The sequence below is a fragment of the Oenanthe melanoleuca genome, chromosome 1A (assembly GCF_029582105.1).
Source record: "Oenanthe melanoleuca isolate GR-GAL-2019-014 chromosome 1A, OMel1.0, whole genome shotgun sequence".
Classification (NCBI taxonomy): Eukaryota; Metazoa; Chordata; class Aves; order Passeriformes; family Muscicapidae; genus Oenanthe; species Oenanthe melanoleuca.
Genome location: NC_079334.1, coordinates 69,058,625 through 69,082,915, shown reverse-complemented (window position 1 = coordinate 69,082,915; position 24,291 = coordinate 69,058,625). Strand labels below are relative to the sequence as shown.

Genomic DNA, 24,291 nt, shown 5'->3' with positions numbered 1-24,291 from the left:
TCCCTGTCCCCGTTCCCGTTCCCGTCCCGGTCCCTGTCCCCGTTCCCGGTCCCCGTCGCGTTTACCTGTTCCCTGTCCCTGGTTCCTGGTCCCCGTTCCCGTTCCCGGTCCCCGTTCCCGGTCCCTGTCCCCGTTCCCGGTCCCTGGCCCCTCGCCCGCCGGTGGCTCCGCGCTGGCGGCGCCGGGGTGGCTGAGGGGAGGGGAGGGGACGGTGCCAGCGCGGTGCCACCCGGGGCGCGGCGACCCCCAGGGCCGGGCACGGCTCAGGGACTGTGCGCAGGGCCCGCCCGTGCCGCCGTGCCCCGCTGAGCACCCCCGTCACCGGCCGGGGGTGGGCACGGGCACCGGGGCGGGCTCGGATCTCCGGGACGGGCACGGAGCAGCGGGAACGGGAACGGGCACAGATCCGGGGATGGGCAGGGGTCTGGATCACCGGGATGGGCACGGGCACAGATCCGGGATGGGCGCGGGTCCGGAGCACCGGGATGGGCACAGATCTCCGGGACGGGCACGGATCAGCGGGATGGGAATGGTTAGAGATCCGGGGACGGGCACAAATCCGGGATGGGCACAGATCTCAGGGATGGGAATGGTCAGGATTCCGGGGACGGGCACGGAACAGCGGGGTGGGAATGGTCAGAGATCCGGGGATGGGCGCGGGTCCGGAGCACCGTGGGGGGCACGGGCACCGGGGTGGGCGCGGGTCCCGAGAACCGGGGGGGGCTCGGATCTCCGGGACGGGCACGGATCAGCGGGGTGGGAATGGGCACTGATCCGGGATGGGCACGGGTCCGGGGATGGGCACAGGTCCGGAGCACCGGGATGGGCACAGGCACAGGACCGGGCACGGGTCAGCGGGATCGGGAACGGGCACAGATCCGGGATGGGCACGGACCAGCGGGAATGGGCACAGATCCGGGATGGGCACAGATCTCAGGGATGGGAATGGTTAGAGATCCGGGAACGGGCACAGATCCGGGATGGGCGCGGGTCCGGAGCACCGGGATGGGCACAGACACGGGACCGGGCACGGATCAGCGGGATGGGAATGGTTAGGGATCCGGGATGGGCACAGATCCGGGATGGGCACAAATCTCAGGGATGGGAATGGTCAGGATTCCAGGAACGGGCACGGAACAGCGGGGTGGGAATGGTCAGAGATCCAGGGATGGGCACGGATCAGCGGGAACGGGCACAGATCCGGGATGGGCGCGGGTCTGGATCACCGGGATGGGCACAGATCTCCGGGACGGGCACGGATCAGGGGGAGCGGGCACAGATCCGGGATGGGCGCGGGTCCGGATCACCGGGATGCAGTTTGGGGTTCAGTTTGGGGTTCAGTTTGGGGTGCAGTTTGGGGTTCAGTTTGGGGTGCAGTTTGGGGTGCAGTTTGGGGTTCAGTTTGGGGTGCAGTTTGGGGTTCAGTTTGGGGTGCAGTTTAGGGGATGGGCGCGGATCAGCTGGGTGGGAACGGGCACAGATCCGGGATGGGCACGGGCACAGGGGTGGGTGCGGATCAGCGGGATGGGATTGGGCACGGATCTAGGGACGGGCTCGGATACAGACCCGGGTTAGGCTCGGGCACAGATCAGCGGGATTGGCACGGGGCCGGGGATGGGCACGGATCTGGGGATGGGATTGGGCACGGATCTAGGGACGGGCTCGGATCACCGGGACGGGCACGGGGCCGGGGCCGGGGCTGGGCAGGGATCACCGGGATGGGAATGGGCGCAGATCGCCGGGATCAGACCCAGCGGTGGCGCTTTTGATGCCCTTGCAGTGCCCACCGCACCCCCCAGGACACCCCAAGGATCCTCCCGGCACCCCAAGAATCCACCCGGCACCCCAAGTATCCCCCCGGGCACCCCAAGGATCCACCCCCGGCACCCCAAAGATCCCCCCGGCACCCCAAGGATCCCCCCAGCACCCCATGGATTCCCCCAGCACCCCAAAGATCCCCCCGGGCACCCCAAGGATCCACCCAGCACCCCAAGGATCCACCCCCGGCACCTCAAGGATCCCCCCGGCACCCCAAGGATCCACCCCCAGCACCCCAAGGATCCCCCCAGCACCCCAAAGATCCCCCCGGCACCCCACGGCTGCAGCACCCCCGGGCGCCCCCAGGGTCCCCCCAGCCCGTGGCACAGCGGGGTCACACCAAGAGCGTTTATTGGGGGCAGGTTCGGGGCGGGGCCCCCCCCCGAACCCCCCGAACCCCGAACCCCGCGGCCCCCCCGTCACTTCCCGGCCGCGGGGGGCGCTTTGTCGAAGAGCCCCGCGATGTCCAGCATGGCCTGGCGGATGTTGCGGCCGAAGCGCTGCGAGTCCTGCGGGCGGCGCCGTCAGAGCCGGGGGGCGCCGGGACCCCCGGAGCGGGACCCGAACCCCAGAGCGGGACCCGAACCCCCAAGTGGGACCCGAACCCCCAAGTGGGACCCGAACCCTCAAGTGGGACCGAGACCCCCGGAGCGGGACCCGAACCCCCAAGTGGGACCCGAACCCCCGGAATGGGACCCGAACCCCCAGAGCGGGACCCGAACCCCCAGAGTGGGACCCGAACCCTCAAGTGGGACCGAGACCCCCAGAGTGGGACCCGAACCCTCAAGTGGGACTGAGACCCCCAGAGTGGGACCCGAACCCCCCCAAGCGGGACCCGAACCCCCGGAGTGGGACCCGAACCCCCCATGCCCACCCCCCTGGGGCACCCCCCGAGTTGTGGGACCCCCCCGGCACAGCCTGCAGTGGGGTGGGGGTCCCACGGGAGGGGGGGGAGGATTCAGCGACCCCACAGGTGACCCCACGGACAGCACTGCAGCTCTGGAAGAGCCCCCCGAGCCCCCCCCCCGCCCGGGGAGCCCCCCCGTGCCCCTCCCGCCCCCCACCCCCTGCCCGGGGAGCCCCCCTGCCCCCCCCCGCCCTCCCCCGCCCCCCGCACCGTCTCGGGGCTGGAGAACTTGCTGGACACGTGGAAGGTGATGAGGTTCTCCCCGGCGATGATGTAGGACACCCCATAACCATCGTCTGCCACCTGCGGGGGGCATGGGACACCTGGGGTCACCTGGGACCACCTGGGGTCACCTGGGACCCACCTGGGACCCACCTGGGACCCACCCGGTCTGTGGGGTTGGGGTCACCCCCTGCCCAATCCACGGGGGGGGGATGCAGTGCAGACCCCCAGAGCCACCCCCGCACCCCCTGCCCCCCCCCGGTGCCCCCCGAGCTCACGGGCCCGAAGCCGCCGCCGCTGGAGACGTGGTCGGGGAATTTGTTGAGGTCGAACATCTTGAGCTGCTGCTGCGGGGTCTGGCTGGTGGAGAGGCGCCAGGGCTCCGCCAGCACCTGCGGGGGCACTCGCTGCACCCCGGGGCTCCCCACGGCTCCCAGGGGCTCCCCGGGGCACCCCATAGCGCCCCATAGCGCCCCATAGCACCCCATGAAACCCCACGGAACCCCGCTGTACCCCACAGCGCCCCACGGCACCCCGGGGCTCCCCGGGGCACCCCAGGACACCCCATAGCTGTACCCCATTGCTCCCCTATAGCACCCCACTGCACCCCGGGGCTCCCCAGGGCACCTCACTGCATTCCGGGGCACCCCATTGTACCCCGCTGTACCCCATAGCACCCCACGGCCCCCCAGGGCACCCCAGGGCACCCCATTCTGTGCCCCAGCCCCGGAGCAGGACTCCAGCTCCCCCCTGGACCCCGCTGTGCCCCCCGTGCCCCCCGTGTCCCTTTGGTGCCACTCTGGGTCCCCCCCCCGTGCCCCCCGTGTCCCTTTGGTGCCACTCTGGGTCCCCCCCCGTGCCCCCCCGTGTCCCGCAGTGGCTCCGTGTGTCCCCCCGTGTCCCTCGGTGCCACCCTCGTGTGCTGCTCCTCCCATGTCCCCCCGTGTCCCTCTCCAGTGTCCCCTTCGTGTCCCTCAGCGTCCCGTGTGCTGCTCCCCTCGTGTCCTCCCCGTGTCCCTGTCCTCTCTTGTCCCTGTCCCATGTCCCTCGTGTGCTGCTCCTCCCATGTCCCGTGTCACTCGCGTGTCCCTCGTGTCCCTCTCCTGTGTCCCTGTCCCGTGTCCCCCCCGTCCTTGTCCTGTGTCCGTGTCCCTGTCCTGTGTTCGTCCCGTGTCCCTGTGTCCCTGTGTCCCCGTCCCTATCCCGTGTCCCTGCTGTGTCCCTGTCCCGTGTCCGTGTCCCTGTCCCTGTCCCGTGTCCCTATCCCGTGTCCCTGTCCCGTGTCCCTGTCCCGTGTCCCCGTATCCCGTGTCCCTGTCCCGTGTCTCTGTCCCGTGTCCCCGCTGTGTCCCTGTCCCGTGTCCCTGTCCCTGTCCCTGTCCCTTTCCCGTGTCCCTGTCCCGTGTCCCTGTCCCTGTCCCGTGTCCCTTTCCCGTGTCCCTGTCCCTGTCCCTGTCCCTGTCCCTTTCCCGTGTCCCTGTCCCTGTCCCATGTCCCTGTCCCGTGTCCCTTTCCCGTGTCCCCGTCCCTGTCCCGTGTCCCTTTCCCGTGTCCCTGTCCCTGTCCCGTGTCCCTTTCCCGTGTCCCCGTGTCCCTGTCCCGTCCGGCGCTGACCTTGGCCAGGAAGGGGCTCTGCGTGCCGAGGTATCGCGACATCAGGTAGAGGCAGAAGAGGTGGCGGTCGATGCCCGCGCCCGTCATGGCGAGCCGGTAAAGCTGCTGGTGCTTCTCGGCGGCCGCCTTGAACAGGCGCTGCCGCTCCGAGCGCTGCGGGCGAGCCCCAAATGAGCCCCAAACTGCACCCCAAACTCAGCCCCAAACTGCACCCCAACACAGCCCAACACACCCCCAAACCTGCACCTTGAACAGGCGCTGCCGCTCCGAGCGCTGCGGGAGCCCCGAACTGAGCCCCAAACTGCACCCCAACACAGCCCAACACACCCCCAAACCTGCACCCCAAACTGAACCCCAAACTGAACCCCAACACAGCCCAACACACCCCCAAACCTGCACCCCAAACTGCACCCCAACACAGCCCAACACACCCCCAAACCTGCACCCCAAACTGAACCCCAAACTGAACCCCAACACAGCCCAACACACCCCCAAACCTGCACCCCAAACCTGCACCCCAAACCTGCACCCCAAACTGAACCCCAAACTGAACCCAAACCTGCACCTTGAACAGGCGCTGCCGCTCCGAGCGCTGCGGGAGCCCCGAACTGAGCCCAAATGCACCCCAAACTGCACCCCAACACACCCCCAAACCTGCACCCCAAACTGAACCCTAAACTGAGCCCCAATGCACCCCAAACTGCACCCCAACACAGCCCAACACACCCCCAAACCTGCATCCAGCACCCCGTGAGGGACAGGAACCCGCGAGGGACGGGGACCCTCAGGAGGGTGAGGAGCCCCCGGGCTCTGGTTCCTGTGTGGGGGTCAGGGCTGTTTCCGTGTTTCCCCCTGTCCCCGCTGTCTCCGCTGTCCCCAGCGTCGCCGCTGTCCCCGTGTCCCCCTGTCCCAGTGTCCCCGCTCTCCCCCTGTCCCCGCTGTCCCTGCTCTCCCCGCTCTCCCGCTGTCCCCTATCCCCGCTCTCCCTGTGTCCCCCTGTCCCCGCTGTCCCTGTGTCCCCGCTCTCCCTGTCCCCTGTCCCCTGTCCCCGCTCTCCCTCGTCCCCTGTCCCCCTGTCTCCCTGTCCCCCTGTCCCCTGTCTCCCTGTCCCCGCTCTCACGCTGTCCCCTGTCCCCTCTGTCCCCTGTCCCCCTGTCCCCTGTCCCCGCTCTCCCTGTCCCCTGTCCCCTGTCCCCCTGTCCCCTGTCCCCGCTCTCCCCGTGTCCCCGCTCTCCCTGTCCCCTGTCCCCTGCCCCCGTGCCGCTCTCACGCTGCCGCGCGGGTCGGCCATGCAGCGCACGAACGCCGTGGACTCGGAGGTGCAGGAGCGCACGGTCTCGGTGCGGCCCTCGCGGAACAGCCGCGTCATGGACGCCTCGTACGTCAGGCAGAAGGAGCCCTTGTCCTGCGGGAGCGCCGCCGGTTGTGGGATGGCCCCACACGCATCCCGTCCTTCCCTGGCCCTGCCCCGAGCCGTGACATGGATCCCACCCCATGGATCCCATGGATCCCATGGATCCCACCCCATCGATCCCACCCCATGGATCCCATGGATCCCATGGATCCCACCCCATGGATCCCATGGGTCCCACCCCATGGATCCCATCGATCCCATCCCATTGATCCCATGGATCCCACCCCATGCCATGGATCCCATCCCATGGATCCCATCCCATGGATCCCACTCCACCCCATGGATCCCACCCCATCGATCCCACCCCATGGATCCCATGGATCCCATCCCATGGATCCCGCGGATCCCACCCCATGCCATGGATCCCATCCCATCCCATGGATCCCACCCCATGGATCCCACCCCACCCCATGGATCCCATCCCATCCCATGGATCCCATCCCACAGATCCCATGGATCTCATTCCATCCCGTCCCGTCCCATCCCATCCCACAGATCCCATCCCACGGATCTCACGGATCCTATCCCATCCTATTCCATCCCATGGATCCCATCCCATGCCATGGATCCCATCCCATCCCATCCCATCCCATCGATCCCATGGATCCCATCCCATCTCATTGATCCCATCCTATGGATCCCATGGATCTCATTTCATCCCGTCCCATCCCACAGATCCCATCCCACAGATCCCATGGATCCCATTATCCCTTTATCCCATCATCCCTTTATCCCATCCCTTTATCTCATCATCCCATCCCATCCCATCATCCCATCCCATTATCCCATCCCATCCCATTACCCCATCATCCCACCCCATCCCAGTATCCCCAGCATGCCCAGTTCCCCTGTCCCACCCGGAAGTGTGCCAGCTGCAGGGCGATCTGGATGAAGGCGTCGGGGCTGGTGCGGCAGCGCTTGATGAGCCCTTTGCCGAAGGTGGAGAAGAGGAAGCAGCAGAAATCCACGTCCTCGGCCAGAGCCCGGGCCACGCGCAGGGACGCCTCGATGGCGGCCACGCCCTGGGACACGGCACGGCATGGCAGCCTCACCTGTGCACACCTGTGCCTGTGCTACACCTGTGCTACACCTGTACCTGTGCTACACCTGTACCTGTGCTACACCTGTGCCTGTGCCACACCTGTGCCACGCGCAGGGACGCCTCGATGGCGGCCACGCCCTGGGGACACGGCACGGTACACTCACCTGTGCACACCTGTACCTGTGCTACACCTGTGCTACACCTGTACCTGTGCTACACCTGTACCTGTGCCACACCTGTGCCTGTGCACACCTGTGCCACGCGCAGGGACGCCTCGATGGCGGCCACGCCCTGGGGACACGGCACGGTACACTCACCTGTGCACACCTGTACCTGCGCCACAGCTGTACCTGTGCTACACCTGTACCTGTGCTACACCTGTGCCTGTACCACACCTGTGCCACGGGCAGGGACGCCTCGATGGCGGCCACGCCCTGGGGACACGGCATGGCAGCCTCACCTGTGCACACCTGTGCCACACCTGTACCTGTACCACACCTGTACCTGTGCACACCTGTACCTGTGCACACCTGTGCCTGTGCTACACCTGTGCCACACCTGTACCTGTACCACACCTGTGCCTGTACCACACCTGTGCCACGCACAGGGACGCCTCGATGGCGGCCACGCCCTGGGGACACCGCACGGCATGGCAGCCTCACCTGTGCACACCTGTGCACACCTGTACCTGTACCACACCTGTACCTGTGCTACACCTGTGCCACACCTGTACCTGTACCACACCTGTACCTGTGCTACACCTGTACCTGTACCACACCTGTGCCTGTGCCACACCTGTACCTGTACCACACCTGTGCCACACCTGTACCTGTACCACACCTGTACCTGTGCCCACACCTGTCCCTGTCCCCCCCGCCCCGCCCTCGCCCACCTCGGCCGGGATGTCCCACTGCAGGCGCTGGGGGGGGGGCTCAGCTGCGTCCTGGGGTCCCCCTTGCAGTGCCCCCCCTCGGTGTAGCCCAGCTGGAACGTGTCCGTGGCCAGCATGAACTGGGGGGACAGGGGGCATTGGGGGGCAACGACCCGGGCCCCCAAAACCCCCCTGCAACCCCATAACCCCCAGAGCCCCAATTCCACCCAAACCCAAACCCCAGAGCCCCCCAAAACCCCCCCTGCAATCCCATAACCCCCAGAACCCAAATTCCACCCTGCACCCAAACCCCAAACCCCAGAGCCCCCCAAAACCCCCCTGCAATCCCATAACCCCCAGAGCCCCAATTCCACCCTGCACCCAAACCCCAAACCCCAGGGCCCCCCAAAACCCCCCTGCAATCCCATAACCCCCAGAGCCCCAATTCCACCCTGCACCCAAACCCCAAACCCCAGGGCCCCCCAAACCCCCCTGCAACCCCATAACCCCCAGAGCCCCAATTCCACCCTGCACCCAAACCCCAGGGCCCCCCAATTCCATGATCACCCTAACCCCAAATCCCAAGATCCCAGATTGCCCAATTCTGCACCCCCAGACCCCAAATCCCTTGGCCCCCCGACCCCCCAGTTCCATGACTGTCCCAACCCCAAATCCCTTGGCCCCCCGACCCCCCAATTCCCAAGGTCCCTGGCCCCCCAATTCCATGACCCTCCAACACCCAAATCCCCCATCCCTGAGCCCCCCGAGCCCCCAATCCTTGGGCTACCCACACCCCAAATTCTGTGACCCCCAAGTCACCTCCAGCCCCCCCCAAACTCCTCGAGCCCCCCTGTCCCCCAAACCCCCTGAACTCCCCACCCCCCCAATTCCAAGCCCTCAGAGCCCCCCAAAATCCCAACCCTCACCCCACAGCCCCAGCCAGACCCTCCCCAATATCTTCCCCTCCACCCCACCCCAAATGGGGGTCCCCAAATGGGGGTGCCTGACAGGGGTCCCAAGCCCTTGGGGTCCCCAGCTGGGGGTGTCCCCACTCCAGGGGTGCCCTGTGGGGGGTGTCCCCATTGTAGGGTACCCAGATTCTGGGGGTGTCCCCAGTGGGCATGTCCCAGTGAGGGTGTCCCCATTGTGGGGTGCCCCTATTCTGGGGGTGTCCCCACTCCAGGAGTGCCACACTGGGGGTGTCCCTGTTCTGGGGGTGTCCCCACTCCAGGGGTGTCCCCAATGGGGGTGTCCCCGTTCTGGGGGAGCCCCAGTGAGGGTATCCCCATTCTGGGGGTGTCCCACTGGGGGTCCCCCCACTCTGGGGGTGTCCCCGTTCTGGGGGTGTCCCCATTCTGGGGGTCCCCCCATGGGGGTGTCCCCGTTCTGGGGGTGTCCCCACTCTGGGGGTCCCCCCACTCTGGGGGTGCCCCCGTCGGTACCTCCCAGAGGTGCCCCACGATGGGGGTGTTCCCACTCTGGGGGTGTCCCCACTCTGGGGGTCCCCCCACTCTGGGGGTGTCCCCGTCGGTACCTCCCAGAGGTGCCCCACGATGGGCGCGTCCGCCCACGAGTGCTCGGCGTTGGCGCCGACCTTGCCGTTCTTGTAGACCACGAGCGTGAAGGACTTGTCGAACCAGCTGGGGGGATTGGGGGAAATTTGGGGGGTTTGGGGGAAATTTGGGGGGTTTGGGGGAAATTAGGGGGGGATTTGGGGGGAATTTGGGGGGTTTGGGGGAAATTAGGGGGGGATTTGGGGGGAAATTTGGGGGGTTTGGGGGAAATAAGGGGAAAATTAGGGGGAAATTTGAGGGGTTTGGGGGGATTTGGGGGGTTTGGGGGGAATTTGGGGGGAATTTGGGGGGGTTTGGGGGGAATTAGGGGGGAATTGTCGAAGCAGCTGGGGGGCAGCAGGATTTGGGGGGTTGGGGGGGGTTGAGGGTAATTAGGGGGGACTCGAGGGGAATTGGAGGAAGTTTAGGGGGATTTGAGGGGATTTGGGGGGGCTGGGGGGGTTTGGGTGATTTCGGGGGGATTTTGTTGGGATTGGGGGGATTGGAGGGGCACTGGTGGGATTTTGGGGGGATGGCACAGGAGGGGGAGGGGAGGGGGCGCTTGGGGGGTCTGGTCACAGCAGCGCCGGTGCAGCAGGGACAGGGCGGGGCGGGATTTGGGGTGTCTGTGGGGATTTGGGGTGTCTGTGGGTACTGGATGGGGTTTTGGGGTACGGGGCTGATTTTGGGGTGCCCACCGGTCATAGCATTGTCCATGCAGCAGGGATTGGGCTGGGTGGGGGTTTGGGGTGTCTGTGGGAGTTTGGGGTGTCTGTGGGTACTGAGGGGAGGTTTTGGGGTATCTGTAGGGTTTTGGGGTGTCTGTGTGTACTGGATGGGGTTTTGGGGTGTCTGTGTGTACTGGATGGGGTTTTGGGGTACGGGGCAGTTTTGGGGTGCCCACCGGTCGTAGCAGCGGCCGTGCAGCAGCGATTTGGCTGGGTGGGGATTTGGGGTATCTGTAGGTACTGGATGGGGTTTTGGGGTGTCTGTGTGTACCGGGTGAGGATTTGGGGTATCCGTAGGTACTGAGGGGATGTTTTGGGGTGCCGGGCAGTTTTGGGGTGCCCACCGGTCGTAGCAGCGGCCGTGCAGCAGCGATTTGGCTGGGTGGGGGTTTGGGGTGTCTGTAGGTACTGGATGGGGTTTTGGGGTACCGGGGGATGTTTTGGGGTATCTGTAGGTACTGAGGGGATGTTTTGGGGTACGGGGCAGTTTTGGGGTGCCCACCGGTCGTAGCAGCGGCCGTGCAGCAGCGATTTGGCTGGGTGGGGATTTGGGGTATCTGTAGGTACTGGATGGGGTTTTGGGGTGTCTGTGTGTACCGGGTTGGGTTTTGGGGTGCCGGGGGATGTTTTGGGGTGCCGGGCAGTTTTGGGGTGCCCACCGGTCGTAGCAGCGGCCGTGCAGCAGCGATTTGGCTGGGTGGGGGTTTGGGGTGTCTGTGTGTACCGGGTTGGGTTTTGGGGTGCCGGGGGATGTTTTGGGGTACGGGGCAGTTTTGGGGTGCCCACCGGTCGTAGCAGCGGCCGTGCAGCAGCGATTTGGCGTAGGCGTCCATGCAGCCGGGCCGGGCGGGCTCCTGGCCCTGCTCCTCCTCGTCCAGCGTCAGGAAGAACGCGGCGCGCTCGATGGCGTCCAGCGACGCCTTGTTGGGGCCGCGGCTGAAGAACCGCGCCCGGGCCTCGGCCCACGGCACCCTGCGGACCCCGAGATCCCACAGCGGGGCACCCCGAGACCCCGAGCCGCAGCGGGGCACCCCGAGATCCCACAGCGGGGTACCCCGAGACCCCGAGCCGCAGCGGGGCACCCCGAGATCCCACATTGGGGGCACCCCGAGATCCCACAATGGGGTACCCCGAGACTCTGACCCCACATTCGGGGCACCCAGAGATCCCCGACCCCACAATGGGGGCACCCCGAGATCCCCCCCGACCCCACAATTGGGGCACCCAAATACCCCCAATCCCACAATGGGGGCACCCAGAGCCCCCCGACACCACAGTGGGGTACCCAGAAATCCCTGATCCCACACTGGGGGCACCCCGAGATCCCACAATGGGGTACCCCGAAACTCTGACCCCACATTCGGGGTACCCAGAGACCCCCGACCCCACAATGGGGGGTGTGTCCCTGGGCCTGCAGTGCGAGACTGGGGCAGGATGGGGACGGGGATGGGGACGGGGATGGGGACGGGGACGGGGACGGGGACAGGGATGGGGACGGGGACAGGGATGGGGACGGGGATGGGGACGGGGACGGGGACAGGGATGGGGACAGGGATGGGGACAGGGATGGGGATGGGGACAGACACCCTGGTGACCCCGGCTCCCCAGTGCTCCCGGAGTTCCCAGGAGCACATCGTGCCCAGCATCCCAAGAATTCCCAGTATGGCCATTATCCCACTATCCCCAGTATTCCCGCTATCCCCATTACCCCACTATCCCCATTATCCCACTATCCCCATTACCCCACTATTCCCATTACCCCATTACCCCACTATCCCCAGTATCCCCAGTATCCCCAGTATCCCCACTATTCCCATTACCCCAGTATCCCCATTATCCCCATATCCCCACTATCCCCAGTATCCCCATTATCCCCATTACCCCATTATCCCCATTATCCCCACTATCCCCATTATCCCCACTATCCCCATTACCCCACTATCCCCAGTATCCCCAGTATCCCCAGTATCCCCAGTATCCCCAGTATCCCCATTACCCCACTATCCCCATTATCCCCATTATCCCCATTATCCCCACTATCCCCATTATCCCCACTATCCCCAGTATCCCCAGTATCCCCATTATCCCCATTATCCCAGTATCCCCAGTATCCCCGCTCCCCCGGCCCTCCCCCACCTCTCCCCGGCCGTGAGCGCCGCCAGCCGCTCCTCTCCGGGCTGGGGGGGGGAGGGGTCGTCCAGGATCCTCTGGAACTGCATCTCCAGGTCTGCGGGGGGGAGCAGCTGCCCCCCGTAGTAGAGCCACACCTTGTAGTAGCGGCCCTTGTGGTACACGGCCAGGTGCTTGCTGTCCGCCAGGTGCAGCAGCGTGTCTGGGTGGGACGGGGCGGGGACAGGGCGGCGGTGTCACCTCCGAGCGGTGTCACCTGCCCCCGGAGCGGTGTCACCCCTAGAGAGGTGTCACCTCCCCCCCACCCTCTGGAGCGGTGTCACCTCCTCCCGGAGCGGTGTCACATCCCCCGGGAGCGGTGTCACCCCTAGAGAGGTGTCACCCCTAGAGCGGTGTCACCTCCGAGCGGTGTCACCTCCCCGCGGAGCGGTGTCACCCCTAGAGCGGTGTCACCTCCCCGCGGAGCGGTGTCACATCCCCCGGGAGCGGTGTCACCTCCCCCCGGAGCGGTGTCACCTCCCCCCGGAGCGGTGTCACCCCCCACTCTGGAGCAGTGTCACCCCTCCCCGAGCGGTGTCACTCCCCTCTGGAGCAGTGTCACCCCCCTAGAGCGGTGTCACATCCCCCTAGAGCGGTGTCACCCCCCGAGCAGTGTCATCTCCCACTCTGGAGTGGTGTCACTCCCCGATCGCTGTCACCCCTCTATCGCTGTCACCCCCTCCTATCGCTGTCACCCCCTCTATCGCTGTCACCCCTCTATCGCTGTCACCCCCCCCGATTGCTGTCACCCCCCAGGACCGCTGTCACCCCCTCTATCGCTGTCACCCCCTCTCTATCGCTGTCACCCCCTCTATCGCTGTCACCCCCTCTCTATCGCTGTCACCCCCCATGATCGCTGTCAACCCCTCTATCGCTGTCACCCCCTCTATCGCTGTCACCCCCTCTCTATCGCTGTCACCCCCTCTATCGCTGTCACCCCCTCTCTATCGCTGTCACCTCTCTATCGCTGTCACCTCTCTATCGCTGTCACCCCCTCTATCGCTGTCACCCCCTCCCTATCGCTGTCACCCCTCTATCGCTGTCCCGTACCCCTCTATCGCTGTCACCCCCCTATCGCTGTCACCCCTCTATCGCTGTCACCCCCTCTCTATCGCTGTCACCCTCCTCTATCGCTGTCACCCCCTCTATCGCTGTCACCCCCTCTCTATCGCTGTCACCCCTCTATCGCTGTCACCCCTCTATCGCTGTCACCCCCCAGGACCGCTGTCACCCCTCTATCGCTGTCACCCCGTCTATCGCTGTCACCCCCTCTATCGCTGTCACCCCTCTATCGCTGTCACCCCTCTATCGCTGTCTTATAGCTTGCTTTCTCCCCTCTATCGCTGTCACCCCCTCTATCGCTGTCACCCCCTCTATCGCTGTCACCCTCTCTATCGCTGTCACCCCCCGATCGCTGTCACCCCCCCTCTCTATCGCTGTCACCTCTCTATCGCTGTCACCCCCCTTTATCTCTGTCACCCCTCTATCGCTGTCACCCCTCTATCGCTGTCACCCCTCTATCGCTGTCACCCCCTCTCTATCGCTGTCACCCCCCTTTATCTCTGTCACCCCTCTATCGCTGTCACCCCTCTATCGCTGTCACCCCTCTATCGCTGTCCCGTACCCGTCTCCTTGCCCGGGATGCGGGTGGTGTTGAACATCCGCTCCGACTGGTACGAGCACATGGGGACCACGCCCAGCGCCATCATCTGGGGGGGTCGGGGGGGTCGGGGGGGTCACGGGGGGCGGTGTCCCCATCGCTGTCACCCCCCTGCCCCACGGGGACACCGCCCTGCTTCTGTCCCGCAGAGTTCTAACCCTGCTGCCCCAGGATCCCCAAAATTCAGGGGACCCCCACAGCTCCCTCAACCTCATGGGATCCCTCAAAACCCCTCCAGCCCCGTGGGATCCCCCCCGAGTCCCATGAGATCCCCCAAACCCCCCCAGCCCCAATGAGATCCCCCAAACCCCCCAGCCCCATGGGATACCCCAAACCCCCAGCCCCCAAGGGATACCCCAAATCCCCAGCCCCAATGGGATCCCCCAAACCCCCAGCCCCATAGGATCCCCCAAATCCCCTCAGCCCCAATGAGATACCCCAAATCCCCAGCCCCAATGGGATCCCCCAAACCCCCAGCCCCATGGGATACCCCAAATCCCCAGCCCCCAAGGGATACCCCAAATCCCCAGCCCCCTGGGGATACCCCAAACCCCCAGCCCCATGGGACTCCCCAGGTCTCCCAACCCCCTGGGATCCCCCAAATCCCTCAGTCCTATGGGATCCCCCAAACCCTTCAGACCCATGGGACCCCCAAGACCTCCCAATCCCCTGGTATCCCCCAGACCCCCATCCCCCTGGGATCCCCTAAACCCCTCAGTCCCATGGGATCCCCAAGTCCCCCACTGGACCCCCCAAACCCCTCAGTCCCATGGGACCCCCAAGTCCCTCATACAACCCCCAAAACGCCCCAGTCCCCTGGGACCCCCCTAAATCCCTCGGTTCCCTGGACTCTCAGCCCCCCATCCCCATGGGACCCCCTCCAAGGACAGAGCTCCCCATCCCCATGGGACCCCCTCCCCGGTCCCCCCAGCCCCCCGGTCCCCCCAAACCGCCGACCGGGGGGATCTCGCCGCGGTCCAGCCGCCGCCGGTACAGGATCACGGCGTGCACCACGTTGGCCGCCCGCGCGGCCTGGATGGGGCTGGGGGTCACGTACAGGAAATCCTGGCGACAAGCGACACGGCGCGGCTCGCGGGGGGGGCCGGGGGTCCCCGGGGACGGGTTTGGGGGTCCCCCAGCGCCCCCTTACCATGGCGTAGTAGTTGCTGTTGACCATGAGGGGGCTGCGGCCGCGCAGGTAAATGTACTCCTCCCACCAGTCACTGACCTGCGCGGCGGGACGGGGACAGGGACAGGGACAGGGACAGGGACAGGGACAGGGACGGGGACAGGGACAGGGGATGGGGGATGGGGACAGGGACGGGGACAGGGGATGGGGAAACGGGACAGGGGACGGGGGACAGGGACAGGGACAGGGATGGGGACAGGGACAAGGGACAGGGACAGGGGATGGGGAAACAGGACAGGGACAGGGGACAGGGGATGGGGACAGGGGACAGGAGACGGGGGATGGGGACAGGGGATGGGGACAGGGGACAGGGATAGGGATGGGGACAGGGACAGGGGATGGGGAAACAGGACAGGGACAGGGATGGGGACAGGGACAGGGGACGGGGACAGGGACAGGGACAGGGGACGGGGACAGGGGATGGGGATGGGGACAGGGGATGGGGGATGGGGGATGGGGACAGGGACAGGGGAAAAGGGAACGGGGACAGGGGATGGGGACAGGGACAGGGGATGGGGACAGGGACAGGGGAAACGGGGACAGGGGATGGGGACAGGGACAGGGGATGGGGACAGGGACAGGGGAAACGGGGACAGGGGATGGGGACAGGGGATGGGGAAACGGGACAGGGGATGGGGACAGAGGACAGGGAAAATGGGGACAGGGGATGGGGACAGGGACAGGGGAAAGGGACAGGGGATGGGGACAGGGACAGGGGATGGGGAAACGGGACAGGGGAAAAGGGAACGGGGACAGGGGATGGGGACAGGGACAGGGAAAACGGGGACAGGGGATGGGGACAGGGGAAACGGGACAGAGGATGGGGACAGGGATAAGGGAGAGGGGACAGGGACAGGGGACAGGGACAGGGGACAGGTGATAAGGTATAAGGATGAGGGGACAGGGAGTGGGGGACAGGGACAAGGGTTAGGAGATAGGGACAGGGGACAGGGACAGGGGACAGCAGGAGGAAGAGAGCCCAGGGATGGGGATAGAGAGAGGGAACAGGGAAAAGTGACAGGGAGGGGGACATGGGACAGAGGACAGGAGACAGGGAAACGGGACAGAGAAAAGGGACAGGGATAAGGGTGAGGGGACAGGACAAGAACAGGGGACAGGGACAGAATAGGGATGGGGACAGGAACGGGAATGGTGACAGGGATAGGAATAGAGAACAGGAATGGGGGACAGGGACAAGGACAGGAAACAGGGCGAAGGGACAGGGATGGGGACAAGTGAAAGGGACAGAGATGGGACAGGAAAGAGGGACAGAAACGGGACAGTGACGGGCACAGAACCCTCTGCCCCTCCCGCCCCGGGAGATCCCAAATCCCTCCTCATGCTGCCGGGGGGACACGCCAGCTCCAAGGTCCCCAGGGGGTCCCTACGGTGTCCCCAGGCTGTCCCCAGACTGTCCCCAGGCTGTCCCCCAGCTGTCCCCAGGGCTGTCCCCGGCTGTCCCCCGGCTGTCCCCGGCTGTCCCCAGGGTGTCCCCCGGCTGTCCCAGGCTGTCCCCAGGCTGTCCCCGGCTGTCCCCACGGTGTCCCCAGGCTGTCCCCGGCTGTCCCCAGGCTGTCCCCAGGCTGTCCCCAGGCTGTCCCCGGCTGTCCCCAGGCTGTCCCCAGGCTGTCCCCAGGGTGTCCCCAGGGTGTCCCCTGGGTGTCCCCCGGCTGTCCCCCGGCTGTCCCCCGGCTGTCCCCACGGTGTCCCCAGGCTGTCCCCCGGCTGTCCCCGGCTGTCCCCAGGCTGTCCCCAGGCTGTCCCCACGGTGTCCCCCGGCTGTCCCCGGCTGTCCCCGGCTGTCCCCACTCACGTAGTTGGTTGTCCACCAGGACTTGAGGCGCAGGTAGCGCTGCAGACGCGGCGCCGTTTTCTCCTGGAACTCGCGGGCCAGCGCCGCCATCTCGGCGAACTTGTCATCGTCCAGGAGCGGCCGCACCGACTCCAGGTACTGCGGGGACACGGGACACGGGACACGGGGACAGGGGGATATGGGGACAGGGGGACATGGGGACATGGGGACAGGGGGACACGGGGACATGGGGATATGGGGACAGGGGGACATGGGGCACGGGGACACGGGGATATGGGGACACGGGGACATGGGGACATGGGGACATGGGGACAGGGGGACACGGGGACAGGGGGACACGGGGACACGGGGACACGGGGATATGGGGACATGGGGACATGGGATTATGGGGACATGGGGATATGGGGATATGGGGACATGGGGACAGGGGACAGGGGGACACGGGAACATGGGGACACGGGAACATGGGGCACGGGGACACGGGGACATGGGGACACGGGGATATGGGGACATTGGGGACATGGGGACAGGGGGATATGGGGACATGGGGATATGGGGACACGGGGACATGGGGACATGGGGACAGGGGGATATGGGGACAGGGGACAGGGGGACAGGGGACACGGGGACACGGGGGACAGAGGGACATGGGGCACGGGGACACGGGACACGGGGACATGGGACAGGGGACAGGGGGACATGGGACAGGGGGACACGGGACAGGGGGACATGGGGACAGGGGGACACGGGGACACGGGAACATGGGGCACGGGGATATGGGGACACGGGGCATGGGGACATGGGGACACGGGGACACGGGACATGGGGACAGGGGGACATGGGGACACGGGGCACGGGGACATGGGAACATGGGGACACGGGACATGGGGACAGGGGGTCACCCTGCCGCTGCCACCTCATTGCCACCTCATTGTCACTGTCATCTCACTGTCACTGCCACTGCCATCTCACTGTCACCCCTGTGTCACTCACTGCCATCTCATTGCCACTGTCACCTCACTCTCACTGCCACTGTCACCTCACTGTCACCACCACTGTCACCTCACTGCCACCCCATTGCCACTGCCACTGTCACTGCCACTGCCATCTCACTGTCACCCCTGTGTCACCCCTGTGTCACTCACTGCCACCTCGTTGTCACCTCAGTGCCACTGTCACCTCAAGGTCACCTACTGCCACCCCAGGGCCATCCCTGTGTCACTCACTGTCACTACAAATGCCACCCCACTGCCACCTCACTGTCACCACCATTCCCACTCCAGTGCCACCGTCACCACCACGGCCACTGTCACCTCACTGCCCCCAGTGCCACCCCAGTTCCATTGTCACATCACTGCCACCACCATTACTACCCCACTGCCACCACCACTGTCACCACCACTGTCACCTCACTGCCACCCCAGTGCCACTGCCATCACTTCTGCCACCCCAGTGTCACTGCCACCCCAGTGCCACCGCCACTGCCACCCATTGCCACCTCACTGCCACCTCACTGCCACCCCAGTGTCACCCAGTGCCACTGCCACTGTCACCTCACTGCCACCCCAGTGCCACTGCCATCGCTTCTGCCACCCCAGTGTCACTGCCATGCCAGTGCCACCGCCACTGCCACCCCTGTGTCACCCCAGTGTCACCCAGTGCCACCGCCACTGTCACCCACTGCCACCCCAAGGCCGCTACCACTGTCACCTCACTGTCATCCCACCGCCACTGTCACCACCACTGTCCCCTCACTGCCACTCCAGTGCCACTGCCATTACTTCTGCCACCCCACTGTCACTGCCACCCCAGTGCCACCGCCACTGCCACCCCTGTGTCACCCCTGTGTCACCGCCACTGTCACCTCACTGCCACCCCAGTGCCACTGCCATCACTTCTGCCACCCCACTGTCACTGCCACCCCAGTGCCACCGCCACTGCCACCCACTGCCACCCCATTGCCACCTCACTGCCACCCCAGTGTCACCCAGTGCCACTGCCACTGTCACCCCACTGCCACCCCAGTGCCCCCAGTGCCGTACCCGGGCGATGGTGGCTTTCACGGGGGGCACGGGCAGCTTGGGCAGGGAGCTCTGGAAGCTGTAGAGGAGCGGCTTGCGGATGGACACGACCTTCATCAGCATCTGCGAGGAGGAGGAGGGGAGGGAAAGGAGGGAAAGGAAAAGGAGGGAAAGGAAAAGGAGGGAAAGGAAAAGGAGGGAAAGGAGGGAAAGGAGGGAAAGGAGGGAAAGGAGGGAAAGGAGGGAAAGGAGGGAAAGGAGGAAAAGGAGGGAAAGGAGGAAAAGGAGGGAAAGGAGGGAAAGGAGGGAAAGGAGGGAAAGGAGGGAAAGGAAGAGGAGGAGGAGCTGCGGCTCACACAGATCCCACAGAACTCCAGGTACCCGCGGATCCCGAAGCACCCGTGGATCCCAAACCACTCCCAGAGCACCCACAGCTCTCGAGGCACCCATGGGTCCCAAAAAACTCCAGGTACCCAAAGGTCCCAAAAAACTCCAGGTACCCAAAGAACTCCCAGGGCACTCAGGGCTCCCAAAGGACTCCAGGCACCCACAGCTCCCAAGAATCCCAGGGCTCCCGCAGCACCCACGGCATCCAAAGTTCTCACATCTCCACATCTCCCACATCTGCTCATCTCCCATGCTTCCCACAACTCTCACATCTCCTTCATCTTCCCCACCTCCCACATCTCCCACATTTCCACATCTTTACAACTCCTACATTTCCCACATCTTCCCCATCTCCCACATCTCCCACATTTCCACATCTCCCCCATCCCCTCCATCTCCACCATCTCTCACATCTCTTCCATCTCCCCCATCTCCACCTCTCCATGTCCCCATCTCCTCCATCTCTATCTCTCCATCTCTATCCTATGTCTCCATCTCCCCATCTCCATCTCCCCCATCTCCCACATTTCCTACATCTCCCCATCTCTCCATCTCCCCCATCTCCATCTCTCACATTTCCATCTCCCCATCTCTCCCATCTCCATATCTCCATCTCTCCATCTCCCCATCTCCTCCATCTCTCCATCTCCCCCATCTCCATCTCTCCATCTCCCCCATCTCTCACATTTCCATCTCCCCTATCTCTCACATCTCCATCTCTCCATCTCCCCATCTCCCCATCTCCCCCATCTCCTCCATCTCCCCATCCCCCCGCCGCTCACGATCCAGAGGCGGGTGCTGCGGCTCATGTGTCCGTGCGGCTCGAACATCCAGCCGTGGTAGGAGAGCAGCAGGCGCAGCGCGGCGCGGAACAGCAGCACGGCCGCGAGCCACGCCCCGGTGGAGAACAGCACCGTGCTGACCGCGCTCCGCGCCCGCGGGGTCAGCGCCTCGCTGCGGACACGCGTGGGGTCACGGGGCGGGTCCCCAGACTGTGCCCGCGCGGGGGTCCCTGGGGATGTCCCCGAGTGGGGCTGTGCCCGTGGGACACCCCCGGGGAATGTCCCCGAGTGGGGCTGGGGCTGTGGGACACCCCCAGGGAATGTCCCCGAGTGGGGCTGTGCCCGTGGGACACCCCCAGGGAATGTCCCCGAGTGGGGCTGGGACTGTGGGACATCCCCAGGGAATGTCCCCGAGTGGGGCTGGGCGTGTGGGACACCCCTCATTCCCAGTGCCCACCCCACTGTGCCCACCCCAGTGTCCCCATCCCAGTGTCCATCCCACTGTCCCCAACCCAGTGTTCATCCCTGTGTCCCCATTCCTGTGACCCCATCCCCGTGTCCTATTCCTGTGTCCCCATCCCTGTCCCCACCCCAGCGTCCCCATCCCCGTGTCCCCATCCCTGTCCCCACCCCAGTGACCCCATCCCCGTGTCCCCATTCCTGTTGCCCATCCCAGTGCCCATATCCCAGCGTCCCCATCCGTGTGCCCCCATCCCCGCTGTCCCCACCCCTGTCCCCATCGCTGTCCCCATCGCTCCCCCATCCCTGTGTCCCCATCCCAGTGTCCCCACCCCTGTGTCCCCCACCCCAGTGTCCCCATCCCAGTGTCCCCATCCCACTGTCCCCCTTCCTGTTGCCCATCCCGGTGGTCCCATCCCGGTGTGCACATCTTTGTGTCCCCATCCCCGTGCCCCCATCCCCGTGTCCCCACACCAGTGCCCCCACCCCGCTGTCCCCGCCGCTGTCCCCGCGCCCACCCGCGGGGCAGCCAGTGCTGGATGCGGCCGATCAGCCCCAGGGACGGGTCCACCTGGCAGTAGCAGGAGCCGGCGGTGGCCACGACCACCACGAGCCAGCTGGACGGCGACGCGGGGTACACGCCCGTCAGGAAGCTGTTCTGTGGGACAGGGGTCAGCGGGGGGCACTGCCAGGGAGGGGACACTGCGGGGAGGGGACACTGCCAGGGGAGGGGACACTGCCAGGGGAGGGGACAGGGCCCAGGAGGGGACACCGCCAGGGGAGGGGACACTGCCGGGGAGGAGACACTGCCAGGGGAGGGGACAGGGCCCAGGAGGGGACACCGCCAGGGGAGGGGACACTGCCGGGGAGGAGACACTGCCAGGGGAGGGGACACCGCGGGGATGGGACAGGGCCCAGGAGAGGGGACACCTTCGGGGAGGGGACACCGCCCGGGGCAGGGGACACCGCCCAGGGAGGGGACACCGCGGGCCCAGCCCACCTTGGCGCGGACCAAGCGCTTTTTCCAGGAGTGGACGGCGGCCAGGTAGAGCTGGCGCACGGCCTCGCGGCTCAGGTGGAAGTCCAAGCCCTCGGGGGTGACCGTGAACTGGAAGGCCACCGCCTGGTGAGCCTCCGCCATCCTGGCGACGCGCTGCTGGCACCTGCGGGGGACACCGGGCCGATGGGCGCGGCCGCCCCCGGACCCCCGACACGAGTGGGCCGGTGGGTGTCCTCCTGGCCGGTGTCACCCGGTGTCCCTCGGGACCCCCCCCGCCCGTGTCCCCGCGGTGGCACCGCAGCGTCACGTGGCGCTGGCCCGCTGCCCACTGAGGGAAGGGTCAGCGCTGTCACCGCCGCCAGCGCCGGCCCCGGGGGCGACATCGGGGGGACATCGGGGGGGACATCGGGGGGGACATCGGGGGGGACATCGGGGGGGACATCGCAGCCCCTGCCCGGGGCCGGACCCCAGCACCGCCCCCGCGAATGGCACGCGCTGTCCCCTGCCCCGTGTCCCCTGCGGGAGAGGCGGCACGGACACATTTCGGGAGACTTGGGGTGCCACAAAGTCACTGTCACCGCGGGGGTGGCACAGCCGGGGACCCTGGGGTGTCACAAAGTCACCGTGTCACCGCGGGGGTGGCACAGCCGGGGACCCTGGGGTGTCACAAAGTCACCGTGTCACCGCGGGGGTGGCACAATCGAGGGGTCACTGTCACCATGGGGGTGGCACAGCTGGGGGCCCTGGGGTCCTACAAAGTCACCGTGTCACCAGGGGGTGGCACAGCCGGGGGGGGGGCGGCACTGTCACCATGGGGGTGGCACAGCAAGGGGGACCCTGGGCTGCCACAAAGTCGCTGTCACCATGTCACACCATGTCCCTGGAGACCCTCCCCGGTCCGAGGGTGCCCCGGAACCCCCCAGCTCTGGGGGACGTGGGCACAGCCAGTGCCAAGCCCCGGGAGCCGCGGGGCCGGGGGGAGGTGACACTGCTGTCCCCAGCACCGGGCACGCCGGGGCGCCTTTCCCACGGGTGGCCTTGGGCTGAGGGTGACGGTCACGGCCGGGCAGGACCCGGTGACACCGGGGTGGCCGTGCCCCCGTGGCATCACCCGGTGCCACCGCGCGGGGTCCCCGTCCCCCAGCCCCGCAGGGCGAGCGCCACCGCCCCGTGTCACCCCGCATGGCACGCGCGGCGTGGCACTGCCCACCCTGTCCCTGTCCCTGTCCCTGTCCCTGCCCCGCGTGTCCCCCCGCGGTCACCGCCCCGGTGTCCCCCCCGTGTCCCGCCCCGCCCAAGGTCACCGCGCGTGGCCGGGCCCTGCTCCGGGTGGGGGGCGGCGGGGCCGGGACCCCCGCGGGGACACCCCGAGGGGACACCTCGAGGGGACACCCCGAGGGGACCCCCGGCCACGCGGCGGGGCGGGGGGCGCGGGGGGTCGCTCCCCACGGACACGCGTGGGGGTCCCGGCACAGGGAGGGACACCGCGGGGAGGAACGGGGGGTGCCGGTTCCGGGGGTCCCCGAGCGCGCCCCCTCCCCGGGCCCGGTACCTGCGTGGGGGGCGCGGGGGCTCCGCGGGACGGCGGCTCCTGCGGCCGGGGCAGCCCCAGCCGGTAACCGGACACCGGCGGCACCGGGAGGGACCGGGCGGAGGCTGAGACAGCGCCCCGCCCTCGGGGGGACCGCCACACGCGGGGGGACCCCGACACCCCGGGATGGGGACAGTGACACCGCGACACGGACCGCGACACCGGGACAGGGACCGCGAGACGCGGGGGGAACGCGACACTCCGGGACGGGGACAGTGACACCGCGACAGGGACCGCGACACGTCGGGACAGGAACCCCGACCCTCCGGGATGGCGACAGTGACACCGGGACAGGGACCGCGTCACCGGGACGGGGACAGTGACAGCCGGGGGGACCGCGACACTTCGGGACAGGGACAGTGACACCGGGACAGGGACCGAGACACACCGGGACGGGGACAGTGACACCCGAGGTGACCCCGAGACACCGGGATGAGGACAGTGACAGCGGGACAAGGGACTGCAACACTCCGGGATGGGCACAGTGACACCCGGGGGGACCCCGACACTCCGGGACGGGGACCGAGACACCGGGACAGGGATCGTGACACTCCGGGACAGGGACAGTGACACCAGGACAGGGACCGCGACACCCGGGGGGATCCCGACACATCGGGACAGGGACCGCGACACCTCGGGATGGGGACAGTGACACCGGGACAGGGACCGCGACACACCGGGACGGGGACAGTGACACCCGAGGTGACCCCGACACCTCGGGATGGGGACAGTGACACCCGGGACAGGGACCCCGACACTCCGGGACGGGGACAGTGACACCGGGACAAGGACCGCGACACCGGGACAGAGACCGCAACACATCGGGATGGGGACAGTGACACCGGGACAGGGACCGCGACACACCGGGACGGGGACAGTGACACCCGAGGTGACCCCGACACACCGGGACGGGGACAGTGACACCCGGGGGACACCCGGACCCCGGAGCGGTGCCCCCGGGACAAGCGACATGCGCGGCAGGACAGGAATGGCCGGGCCTGGGGACAGCGACATGTCGGGACAAGGAGCGGCCAGCCCCGGACACGGAGCG

The 24,291-nt window shown here is 66.7% G+C and overlaps 1 protein-coding gene across 1 annotated transcript; it reads right to left on the bottom strand.

The window, feature by feature from the left end:
* Positions 1–2,220: 2,220 nt before the first annotated feature.
* Positions 2,221–23,296, bottom strand: CPT1B (carnitine palmitoyltransferase 1B). The gene is given in 20 exon segments (XM_056511503.1): positions 2,221–2,327; positions 2,936–3,028; positions 3,226–3,339; positions 4,562–4,714; positions 5,832–5,966; positions 6,833–6,997; positions 7,910–7,960; positions 7,963–8,028; positions 9,423–9,528; positions 10,956–11,141; positions 12,306–12,501; positions 13,963–14,047; positions 14,956–15,063; positions 15,149–15,226; positions 17,001–17,138; positions 19,043–19,144; positions 20,191–20,362; positions 21,168–21,307; positions 21,650–21,812; positions 23,202–23,296. Coding segments are annotated over 19 exon segments (2,319 nt in total). The 5' UTR covers positions 21,791–21,812; positions 23,202–23,296; the 3' UTR covers positions 2,221–2,237.
* Positions 23,297–24,291: the final 995 nt, after the last annotated feature.